The 12,793-nt window shown below is 40.0% G+C and overlaps 1 protein-coding gene across 6 annotated transcripts in view; it reads right to left on the bottom strand.

Moving 5' to 3' along the window:
- Positions 1-1,277: 1,277 nt before the first annotated feature.
- The window catches only part of kiaa1549la (KIAA1549-like a), a 120,718-nt gene continuing 109,202 nt past the window's right edge, over positions 1,278-12,793 (bottom strand). For 4 of the 6 annotated variants that reach the window (XM_040035869.1, XM_040035897.1, XM_040035853.1 and 1 more), the window contains 7 exons: positions 11,884-12,125; positions 11,451-11,616; positions 9,446-9,543; positions 7,091-7,236; positions 6,858-7,012; positions 6,685-6,757; positions 1,278-4,309 (listed from right to left, as the gene is read on the bottom strand). In XM_040035869.1, coding sequence (XP_039891803.1) covers positions 6,728-6,757; positions 6,858-7,012; positions 7,091-7,236; positions 9,446-9,543; positions 11,451-11,616; positions 11,884-12,125 — 837 coding nt within the window. In that variant the 3' untranslated portion in view covers positions 1,278-4,309; positions 6,685-6,727. The remainder of the gene's footprint in view (positions 4,310-6,684; positions 6,758-6,857; positions 7,013-7,090; positions 7,237-9,445; positions 9,544-11,450; positions 11,617-11,883; positions 12,126-12,793) is intronic. The other 2 variants (XM_040035887.1, XM_040035862.1) reach the window with 2 other exon arrangements.

Genomic DNA, 12,793 nt, shown 5'->3' with positions numbered 1-12,793 from the left:
AGCAACTTAAAGTCATTAATGCTTTCTTTTTACTGGCTACACAGATATATTCAATAAACCAGACAGGATGGGAGAAAAAAAGCATCGATTACTTCTTCCAAGTGAGCTAGTAAAAGAAATGCCATTGATATCTGAGAATGTCCTGAAGTGATCAAAGATAGATACATTAACTTCTTGGGTAAAACTGGCCTGTCAGAAATATGTCGAGCCCAGAAAATATCTTGTTTAGACACAAGAAAGAAGACTTTTCCACTGAGTTATTCTTTTGATTCTTTTTTTGAACATCCCAAATCCAAATCAAAAGATTATTCCTTCAGGCTACAGTCAGGTAAGACAACAGGGGAGTTTGAACTGTGATCCAGGGCTGTGTGTTTTTTGCAGTTTACAAGCTGAAGTCTGCCGCAGAGACATCTCGTTCTAACTGAAAGCATGTGAAGGTCACTGACAGGCAGCTGTTTCGGTAACGCATCTTTCATCTCAAAATCCCCGTGCATGTTTTATTCATTACCTAACTGCCTTACCTTAAAACACAAATAATTTCCTTATCTTTTGCAGGTATCTGCCAGCGGTAACAACACAAACACTATCTGGCAGCTGACAACTTTTTCATAAGCTGGATAAAGACCTGTAACGTGTGTCTGCCTCCCTCTAGTGGTTTATACTGTTCATACACGGCAGCCCTGTTTCACTGCACACAAATACAAACAAAACACACAGGCTGAGAATTGTAATTTGTATTTATTGTTTAAATTCACCAAAAAGTTTTCTGCATAACTACATCCAACAGCATTCATGGTTGTCGTCACTGTGACCTCCTCAACACCCGAGTGACGATAGTATGACATCATCAGCGCCGCCAAGATGTCACAGCTTCATGACATGCCCTAAACGGCAGAAAAATACTACTGATAGTTAAGTCCGTCCCGGAGTCCGTCATCAATCAAAGCGTCTCGCCACTACCCGTGTAAAACACAAACATTGCACATCAACTTAGAGCATCGCATCAAGCCTCGCTTTTTACCCACCCACCCCTTTCTTTTGCATGGAGTCAAATGAAATGATAAAAGTGCGTCTGTACAGTGAGGATGGATTAAAATGTGATGGTTCCTGCTGTCATCCAGTAATGATACTGACAATTCAAAGTATTCCGAAACACACCGTGTGCTCCCACAATGCATCAGGACTTTCTTCTCACACCTTTGCTTTCCTATCGCTAAATATACACAACTAATATTCATCATGTGCAGGCCTGGATTTATGAAGCGGAGAGCTGTTAATAATCGTCTGTACTGGGAAAAAAACAGTCTGTTCTGCTTGCTGCACACATGGGTTTCATTTAGCAGATCGAGGCAAGACAGTACAGGACGAAACTGACGATTTTGGGATTGTGGGGTTATTTTTCTCTCATAGTAAAATCTTCAGATTATTGCAAAGAAAATGTCCAAAAACTTTGTTGCTTATTTTACAGGACAGTTAACTGATCCCTGTCTGTTACCTAAACTTTTAACAAAACATTTTCATGTTTTCAAGTTTTTTAAAGAGGCGTTTGTACACAAACTACTCACAGCTATATTGGGGGTTTTTTTTAGCTGTCGACAAGGTTTAATGTTTTTTCTCTTTTGTGATAAAGAAATATCCAAATCCAAATTTCCTTCTGGAAGAACAAAATGAAAGTGAAAAAGTTTTTTGTTTTTTTAATTCTGACTTCTCAGTAATCAACTTGGAAAGTTAATCCATCCACTTATTTGCCTGTAATGTCTTGCTTGAAGTCATAAATGTAAAGGAAGAGTTGTCTACATATCTGCAGACTACAAATGTCCCTTTTTAGACATTTGTGAAAATTCCCTAAAATCTATCTCACTCCATGACCATTTCAGTGGCTGAGATGTTGCTTTAAAGCCAGTCTATTTGTTTTTAGCCATGACTGTCAAAATGTAAGAATTCTAACTTTAAAAAAATATCAAAATCCTGCTATAAAGTGTTAATTTGTAAGACGTGTGTATTACCGTGTAATATAAACTTCCTAAAGGTCCTGGGTTAGGAGCCTTCACTGTTAGTTACTGCTGAGCAAAAGTATTTCAAACTTCGTGTTAATTGTGCAGTTACACATTTGACATTTTTGCATTGATTCTGCTCTTTTCTTGTCACAAAAGTGCTTTCATCTTTAACTACCTACTATCCTGTCTTTACATTATTATATCTATACTATATCTCTCTGTCCTCTGTCTCCGACCCCCAACCATACCTCTCCCACTCACCCACCCATGTCTAATATATTCTCATTTGGTATCATTTACTTTTTTGACATATCATTTATCTTTTATATCCACTCGATAAAGTTAATATATGGCTATAATCTCCTTTAATACCATCTAAATGATAAGGAGCTTTACGTACAGTGTGGTCACAGAATTCCAGTTTTCCTCAGTAAAAATGAGGCTAAATATATTCTAGACATTCCCCATAATAAAAAAAAAATGCATTATTTCTATTATTATGGCTATCAACTTTTCTACTTAATGAATACTGCAATTACAGCGGTAAATTATCTTGCTGCACATCACTATAAACTCTCTTCTTCTTTCTTAATGTAATGATTTATGCATTGTGTTATGACATAATATGATACTGAAATGTGCGCCACCTTCAGAAAGTCGAGAAGTTACAACCTTCTTTCATCTGAAACCCAAACAGACTAAAACAAAGAAAAGAATGGCATCGTGATAATGTCAAGTTTCCCTCCCACACTACTTGCATAAATCTCTTCATTAAATCATCTGCTATATACAGTAATACATGTAATCGTTACATATACGGCTCGTCTGAGCCCGGCGAGTCTCTTGAACAGTACTAAACCATAGTCCGGCGACCAAATAATAATCCCTCGGCCTCAAAAGAACCAAAAGTCAAAGTTACAGTAGAATACAGTAGACACCTTTCAAGTAAAAGAACTGTTTTTTTTCTAAGAATACTGGTGTGTTCACATAACTGTAAGAGACCTGAGTCAAACCACAACTGAAACCCCTTCAAAAGCAGCTCATACTAAGTATGTTTTTATCCAAGGTGCCTTTTGTGCCTTTCAAGAAACGGCATGTGACCAAAATCATGCTGAGCAGGATTTCGGTGAGTGTCTCTGACTCAGGTCTGTCTAATGTTTAGCAGACAAAAACGTCATAATCAGATGACTGACAGAACATAGTGACATACAGTAATTCTTGTTTTCATTGCTGAGTCGGATGAAGGAAAAAGGTAAACGAAGTAATTCTTTTTAAAAAGTACAGAAATGCCGTCATAACCACAGACAACTAAGCCACCGATTTCTCTGCTTCAAAGAATGTCATATTTTTTTTGCCTCGGAGTAACATTTTTTGTACAATAATCCATTGATAATAATCAATGCACAAAAGTAAAAGACAAAAGCACACAAATATCCAAAAACTGAAATAGAGACAGCTCAAGACAAGAGTTTTTTTTTTTGTTCCTTTTTCCTTAGTTATTTTTTTTTTCACTCAAGTTTAAAATACACATATTAACCAGCTGTTGAGTTTTTACATAGGAATTTGGATTGATCAAAAAAACAAAACAAAACACAGTTTTAAGTCAGTCCAGCTTTCCTGGCTTTACGGTGGACCTTAGGGGCAAGTCCACGATGGCCCAGTCCAGTCCAGTTCAGAAGAGGACTACTGGCAACGGCTGGGGCGCTACAGTACTGATAACGCAGCGCTGCCTGCCATCGTGTGCTGGGCAGATGGCAGTTACTCTACAATGATTGCTGGGCCACAGAACTTGTCACGCTGTACTGTAATCACCCTGTTCATCCACTCTGCATCTGTGTTGTTAGGCAGGGAGGCACAGCACAGCAGCTCAGCTCAGCAGTGTGAGGGGCCTCGGACTGTACAGTGGTGGTCACCACAGAAGAGGCAGTCTACATGGAGATAGTGACTATAGGCCCAGAGGGGCCAGCACAGGCCTGTGAGGCCGGGGGCTCAGAATACAGAAAGAGAAAATTATGGCTGAGCTTTTCATTGGCATAAGATCGAAGACGAGGTGAAGAGGGATTAGGGGGCAGAGGAGCTCTGGAGGATGTGAAATGCTTTGAGCTGCAGATGAAGTGGGCTGACAGAGGACAGACAGAGGGCAGGCAGAGGAGAGCTGTGGGAAAAGGTGAGGGCAGGGGGGGGGGGGGGGGGGTTCCACTGGTGATGAATGAATCATACAGGAGGAGCGCTGTGCCGGAGCCAAGGAGGGGTGATGAAGCTCCAAAGAGTTTTGAGTGTGAAGGAGGTCCTCTGCCCATCTGAAGAGACACCTGCACAAAACACAAAGACAGTGGCCACGCATGACAGACCTGCTACCACAGCACAAGTTACTGTATGTGATTATCTCTTTGTACATCAGGATGAAAGTCCAGAAACACCAGCAAAATCAGAGCAAAGCTTGATGTTAAAGCTATAAAAAAAGAGTTAGATTTTAACTTTTTTCTTTGTTTAGTAATTAACAGCAACATTAAAATCCCATCAGCCTTTTACTGCTGAAGAACAAAAACATAATAAAATAATAAAATGGAAAATCTCTAACTCTCAAACTTTAACAACTCCATTCGCTCATTCATCTGTTTCACTTTACAGTGCAGTAAAGTGCTGCTTGATCTCATAATCACATCTACAGGCTTTTTCTACTCAAAAGAAAAGGCTGTAACTTTTAATTTTAAAGACTTGCTTTCTTTTAGGACAGCTTTACTCAAAACTGGATTATTATTTTATTATTTTAGTCATTTGGCACTATGTCTGTGTTCTGGGACATACTGAGCCTTCCACATGCATAAGTGGAAAGCCTGAAGGCAGGAGGAGCAGCAACAGGACCCCCTCGTGGAACAGGAGTTATAAATAGGTTGAATAGCTATTACAGTAGCTGGAGGTGGGTGGCAGAGCAGGCTGGAGTGGCAGCAGCAACTTTATCCAGTTTGAAGCAACTAAAAAGTCTCATTCAACATGAGTCTTGCCAAGAAGTTGCACAGTTGCTCAGCTGAATAAGATCAGCTGCCAGTGTTACTGACTGAGCTGCACTAGGAGGAGTCACAGGAGTCACCAACCCTATGCTCAATTTGTGGATCATCAAATAGCTATTTATCATTTAACTTGAAAGTATTTGCTAGCTATTTCTCTCAAATGTGTGTATTTTGAACTTAATAGTGTCACAGATAAAGTCTAACTATTTCCATATCAGCTTCATATATTTTACCCTGCACAAATTAAAAAACAAACAAACCCTGAAACGGTATCGGTCCAGGTACAGCACTGCATTGCTTTCTGAACACTGCAGCAAACATTTGATCCTGTCAGCTTTTCGCCTGCAGGCTGGCATGCAGTCTGAACTCTGAAGCAGATAATGGTTTTGCTATCAAAGTAGAATTACCTGCCCAAGGCTGTTTGGCCAGGAAAACAACAGTCAACAAAGCAAAGCTTTTTTTTTTTTAAACAGTATTTTGAAGGATTCACATGTTTTTTCATGAGATTTCTACTTTTTGTATATCTGGTAAGTGGACTTGATTTATACAGTGCCTTTCCTGTATTACTCATCTATTCAAAGCTCTTTGTCATGACACACTGAGATTCAGTCTATGAATATCTGCTTTGTCTACACACATACTAACACACCAATGACTCTATCTGGGGAATCTGCCGTTTAGTATTTTCCCCAAGTAAATTTCACCGCATAGACCAAGGAAACCATGGATTATCCAATTAGTGGAAGACCTGCCAGGCAACATATGCCCCTATTTACACACAAATCAAATAGTTAATCCTGATCACCATCTCTGGAGGTCTGCAACCTCAGGATCATCCTGAATTCTGCTCTCTCAAACTCATCACATACCAAATCCATTAAATCTCTTCTACCACCTAAAGAACGATTCCAGACTCTGACTTCTACTCTCAGACCCAGCAAGTAAAACCCTCATTCATGCCTTCATCACCTCCCGCCTGGTCTACTGCAGTGGTCTCTGCTTTCGTCTGCCTAACAAGCTGCAGTATGTTCAGAACTCAGCTGCCCGAGTTCTCACCTAAACTAAGTACGGGCAACATATCACCCCCAACCCTTATACACCTCCACTGGCTCCCAGTCAAGTCCCATATGTCCTATAAAATCCTTCTCCTCCCCTACACCCCATCTGGGTTCCTCAGTTAAAGGCCTACTCTCCATTTCCCACATCAGACCGTAGTCCTTCAGGGACAGAGCCTTCAGCGCTGCAGTGCTGCTCCCTGGAACAAGCTCCCCTGAGAGATTTGCAAAGCTCTGTCTCTGGAAATCTTCAAAAGCCAGTTGAAATGTCAACTCTTCAGTCAAATTTTGGCCTTCGACTCATTTTATGTCCTGTGGCCAAATTAGTATGAGGTCTACAGTGAGACACTAAGTAATTCCATAATGCCACAATTATACTCTTATATTTAATTTTTTTTACCTTTAAGACATCAACAAAATAGTAACTAAATACAAAATATTTTCACTACAGATGCCAAAAATCCAAAATAAAATGGAAATATACGTTGAACTATAGATGGAATACAACATTTAACTTGTACAATAAACTAAAATCAGCTAAATCAAAGATGAAAAGGTAAACAAAATTCGCCAAAGAACCACGACAGCATAAGACTGCAGTGCAGAGAAAAAGTGACCCACCGAGCTACTGACCGTTTCCACTCAGTGTCACAGTCGGACGACTTCAGCAGATGGTCTCGAGGTGACGTGAGTTCTGCGGGAAGAAGTGGGGGAAGTGCTTCACACACACTGAAACTTCCTGCAAAGTGTTCACAGCACATTGTGTACTTAAAAAAAGGAAAACAGTGTCTCACAGGTGTGTCGTTCCATTGCCGCGGCAGGTCTTCTGGTTCAGGTGGATAAGACATCCATGATGGACTCCGGTATGAGGATGGCGGTGACATGACGAAGTAGTCTGAGTAACCTGGGCGGTTGGCCGATATAGCGTAGACTGCTGTTATTGGGTTTCCTGTGAGATGTAAATAGATTTAGATTGAACGGAAATAACGTATCAATAGAAATTTAGTGTCCTGTCAGTGTGTCGTACCTGAGTAGGTGCTGATGGACTGGTCAACAGTGACAGCAGGGAAGGGGGTCCTGGAGAGTGGCAGGTAGGGGGCACCATTGTGCTGCTGGGCCTGCAGCTCTGAGGCTTCTGACACGCGAGGCTTCAGACTAACATCAGGGGTGGAACTGTCAGTGGAGAGGAGAGGCAGAAATCAACCCGATGTACAGCAAACAGACACCTGCAAATAACAACTATAGCTTTTTTGTGCCCACAGGACACAATTCAATAAAGCAGTTAAGAGAATCTGAAAACATTTGAAACCTGAGTTTAAAAGCTGTTGGCAGAAGAGCAAAAATAATAGCAACTGGAATCTGTTCAAGAGTTCAAGAGTGAGCAATAAAAGCAGTTTAAATTCAGTTGGAGTTAACAAATCAGAGACATCACTGACGCGTAACCACCAACAATATAACATAATAAACTGAGTATTAAAACTGAATATTATAATATGACAAAACCTTAAATAACATAATTTGGTCAAATCTCCCTTCCTTACTTTCTAACTATTTACCATTATTTATCAGATGCTGCATTTAGACTTAGCTGTCCGATACTTTAAATAATAAAAAAAACAGAGTTGGCTGTGAGGCTTCAAAATGCAGTCATAAACCAATGGGTGATATGATGGCAGTTATGTCTCTCTTTTATATACAGTCCGAATTTCATCTGTATCAGTTTAAAGGTCAAATCTGCACCATTTGGAGAAAAAAAACAACCAAACAAATATTGATCTTTGTTAAACACGGTTTAACAAAGATACAGGAAACATGTTTGTAGAAATGGCTTGCAACTTTAATTAAATATTATGGGAAAAGACATAGTTACACAACATAAAAAGATATAAAATCTTTAGTAATCTATAAAACAAGAATAAAGTCCATCAGACATCTTTTCATCTTAAGTCACATCAGACTGTGGTACTGATAGCAAGTTCAGAAAGTCCTGGTTTAAGTATACACTTTGAATGTTCTTCCCTGTGTCTGCATGGGAACTCTGGGCTTCCAAAGACTTCCGTGGGTTAGCCCTGCAACAGAACTAGTGACCTGTTTGGGGTATAACCTGCCTCTTGCCCTATGACAGCTTCTGGGGTGATTTTCATGCACAGTACAGAGGTTCCCAGACTTGTTTTCAACATCTGGCTGAAATTTCCAGGCATTCTGGGTCACTGCAGTGAAGGACACATGACCTCACAGATCATAAATCCCATCCTGTCACCTTGAGCCTTATTAGAGCTCTCCATGCAGTCATATTCTTTCTCCACCTCTGCACTGAAGCACCATCCTCTTCATCGTACAGACACGTGTTATAGTGCATGTTAACTACAGTAAAGAACCGGAGGACAGATGATGTCACTGGCACATCTCAGGACCATGATGCACTGTGCGCACTAATGCCTCACAGTGCATAGCAAAGAGGGATTAACATGCTGCACTCTTTCTCCCTGGGAGCACAGTGGAGCTGATGTGTGACGAGCTGACTGATTAACCGCCATAATATGACCGTTTCTGGTTGTAATAAGCAAGAATAATGGTCACATACCCGTGGCCATATCTGAAAATTTAATTAGCAGTAATTAGAGAAGTCCAACTAAAAGCTGTCTCTGTCAAGCAGAACATTTTAAAAATATATATATAAATACATCTATATTTATATATAGAATTAATATATTTTTATTAGTAGATTGATTGTAAATTATAGTTTGTCTTTTTTTATTTTATTGCATAATTTTTTTTCCTGCCACTCTGCAACACCTTCTTTTCCCACAAGTGTTAATTATTTATTTTGCCCACTAGATGGCGAGAGTGCTCCTCACTGCTAACCAACAGACTCAATCACTCTCTGCAGTGCTAAAGTGCCCAGCAACACAGTGCACACAGCAGCAGCATTCAAATGAAGAAGAATGTTCAGTTCAAATGATGCAGACTAGCATATGGGCCTAAGAGAGAGAAGTGAGTGGCACAAACCGAGGGTGCACGTGGAGGGCACTCTTGAAATGACGCTGATTAAAATTCTGATACATTTTGTGTATTCTCCAGTGTACTCTCCACTATCTGTCTGATCCAGTGATTAGCCCCAGTGCTGCCATGTGACTGGCTGAGAACCGATCTCAGAGTACTTTTAAATGCCATATGTGAGCATTTCCTTCAAGTTTGATGTCTAAATATATTTATGGGCCACATGTTCAACACTGTGCATGTTTTTATCTTTCACTGAAGGGACTGAGTGTTTCTTGCTTTTATGTTTTTTTCTCCTTATTTTAGGCTTTAAAAATGTTTTCCCTTCCATATATGAAGTGCAATGTGTTTGACTGTTTGATTATATAAATGTGCGTAGTACCGTCGCAGTGAGGTCGCAGGTGGCGGTCCTGGTCTTGAGGGGATCAGTGGAGGTGGAGAACCGATGCCCATATCAGGAAGCTGGGTGAACCGGAAACCCTGCAGGAGCCACAAATGCAATTTAGAGAGCTGTTCAGCTCAGTATGAACACAAAACAACCTTAATCCAAAGTGAAAAAGAAGAAATAAATAGGGTAAGGAAACCAGGGGATATCTGATCAGAGCGGAACAGAAAGATCAAACACAGATTCAGATTCAAGCAGCAACTTTATTTGTTGGAAGGCGTTCAGTCCTCAGTTTCTTTAATCATTCTCAAGGTTCTCCTTGCAGAGCAGCTGGTGACAGCAAGCAGTTTGACTGTCCAAATTCTCGGTGTCGGTTTCTTGGTGCCAACATTTTAACTTTTGCATGCAGCCAGTTTAGCTGTTTAGTCATCTGGCAGATAATGCAATGTGACTTACACGAGTATAGATAATTACCCCACATGAGCAAATATTTACTACACATGCATGACCTTATCAAGCTCTTTGGGGATTTACGTATCTATTTGCTGGCATAATAAAGCTAAATATTAAACATTCTCATCCATTATGCAGAGTTTCTTTTTTATACTTCAAGTAGTTTAATGCATGTCGGAGAAAAATTACTGGAAGAAATTACTGTGTGTAAGGTGTCATCATTATCTTTGTAATGTAATCACTATCCATGTCTCCACTTTTCTGTTTGAGCATCTTTTGTGTGTAAACATTTCTTTCATTCATTTGTAGCTTTCAATTATTTCTTTTGGGTTTTCAGACAGCATGTTTCTATGTTTTGGTTCAGTCTCATAGCTGAAGGCAGTGGACTTCACATTACTAACACATATTAGGCCTAATAAGCCTATAACCAGAGGTTATTCAGGAAATAGTCACTTTAAGCTATTTGGGTGAATTGACCACTTAAGCACTCAAGAGGAAAGGTGCTACAGTGTACCTAAAGCCTGAGGTCCAGACAGGCACCCTGTTTACTCGTTTTATTCTAAATTATTCATTAATGTTGAGCCTAAATCTTTTTATTAATTTATTTATAATTGCCTGACTGGTGAAAATTCTTAACAACTTCTGCAATATGTTAAGTTGCTAGGTTGCCTGTGGCTGCATTTTGGTGGGTAATGGTTAGAAAAAAGTGAAGAATCTACTATATAAAGCTATGGGATCCAAAAATCAATACTCCAAATACTGTGAGCCTTCAAATTCTAACAGAAAAATACAAAAAATAAAACAAAAAATTCTGGCTTTCCAGGAATCAGACTTACTGAAGACTTTCTTACTTACTAAAATCAGAATATATTGATACCTGTCACAGAGGTAAGCAATCAACTCAAGCACTGTAGCTGCTAAACTATGACCATGTTTGTGATGAGTCACCTGCCTGAATTGGACAAAAGTACAGATATAGATTTTCCATAATATCCGATCCACCTATTTTGCTGCTGTTTGCCTTGTGCATGAATGTGTTCAACTCTTCTTGCTTTGGAGATGCTCGTATGGATCCTGCTGCTGTTTGATGCTACTGGTACTTAATAAACTCAGGGGACAGACAGACAGTTTGAAGCAACAAAAACATCCCTAGGTCCTCTAATTGAAGTCAACACACATGAAAGGCCAGGTTAATTGCCACATGAAAGCTGAAATGTTCAGAGAGACTTGATCTTGTTTATGAGATCAAGTCACTGAGGATTGGTCATCCTTGGCGTGAGATTAGTTTGAGCTCTGTGAGAGTGTCAGAGTATTATCAAAAGGTAAAGTTCCTGAAATGCAAATTTCTTTAAAACTATTACACCCTGTTATTACCAGACCTTGATTCCAATTTTAGACAGTGCTATAAATGTGTTGGTTTTTATTGGAACTACTTTCTACTCAAAAATAGAACCTATTAAAAACAGATGGTAACAGTGAAGTTATTGGAAAGGCTGTTGGTAGCTTTAATTTTATTTTTCTAAGCCTTAATCTTCCTTTAAGTGCTTACTGGTTTGGGCAGGCTACACTGGTGCATGTCCTCATAGCCTATGCTTCTCTGCCTGCCTCCACAGGGGTGGTTCATGGTTCCGGGGGCACTGGTCACTCCGTCACTGTAGTGGCTGGTACTGGAAGGGTTGTAGGCGCTGTGAGCGTGGTGATGATGATGGCGATGGCTGAGAGAGGAAGAAAAAAAATGAAATCGAGTCAATTCACACACACCTACTGTCTCTTTATTTTTCTAGTCTTGCTCCAGCGCACACTGCATAGGCAAGCAGACATCAGATAAAACTGCTGTGATTTTGAGAAACAGCTTGGGAGTGGGATGTATGTGCTTTCAAAGTGCGTATCAGGGGACCTCTCTCTTTTCTTTCCCACACAGTACTGTAAATTATGCAGATGTTATAAAAGAAAAGAGTTTTCAGTGAAAAATAAAAACTTACTTGGTTGGAGGAGAAGGAGGGTCATGGTCCGGAGGTGCCAGGCTAAAAGCGTTGCCTAGCAACATATGCATCTGCGTACGGACCTCATCAATGGACGGCTGGGAGCTGAGTGTGGAGGAGTCGGAGCCACGGTGAGCCTTCACCCCCAAGCTGCCGTTCCCAGTGCCAGTAGATCCACCTCCATAACCCAGAGAGCTCATCAGACGGTCCACGTTGGTCTCCTCAAAGGGTTCTGGTTCACCCTGTGGAGTGAACACACAAACATTTAGCAACCAGTACAAAAGCAGTTTATCAGCTTTTCCAATAAGTTTCGAGGACACAAACACCAAGGTCATGTGTCCACAGTTTAAAGCTCATAACATTCCTCCTTTCACTCCTGGCTTCCTTATAAACAAACCCGAAGTGATAAACATTCTGGTGCCGATGTTTTCATCAGTTATTGCAGAAGCAGTAAAACGAGCCACACTCACACACATTCGTTTTTCGTGTTTTTCTCCTCTTATGTTGAGTGCTTTCATCAATCCTTGAGAAATGTAACTGTATAGTTATAACTGTATAGCACTAACTGTACAACTGGATGTTTTCAACTCAATCACATGGACATAGATATCGTTTTCTTGTTTTTGTTTTCTATCTTTTTATTTTTAGTCCTTTTTATTCCTGTCCCTATCCTATTTTCATAAAACATTTAAAACTAAAAAAAATATGACAGGAATTTCCATTATTCTGCTGTCTACAAAGCATAAAACAAGCATGAAATGAGTTTTCATGAGTCACGTGCAGTCAATGAACTGCTCCAGGTGGGTTATTCAGGGCAAACATTTTGATGCAGGAAAAGCACAGGTGGAATTTTTTACATTAAAGACCATTTTTACATGTGGACTCAACTCTTATTTAGGTTTCCGAAATC

This window comes from Simochromis diagramma, unplaced genomic scaffold, assembly GCF_900408965.1.
Source record: "Simochromis diagramma unplaced genomic scaffold, fSimDia1.1 OVJJ01000333.1, whole genome shotgun sequence".
Taxonomy (NCBI): domain Eukaryota; kingdom Metazoa; phylum Chordata; class Actinopteri; order Cichliformes; family Cichlidae; genus Simochromis; species Simochromis diagramma.
Note: the sequence above shows the minus strand (reverse complement) of the source record. Positions and strands in the feature narration are given on the sequence as shown.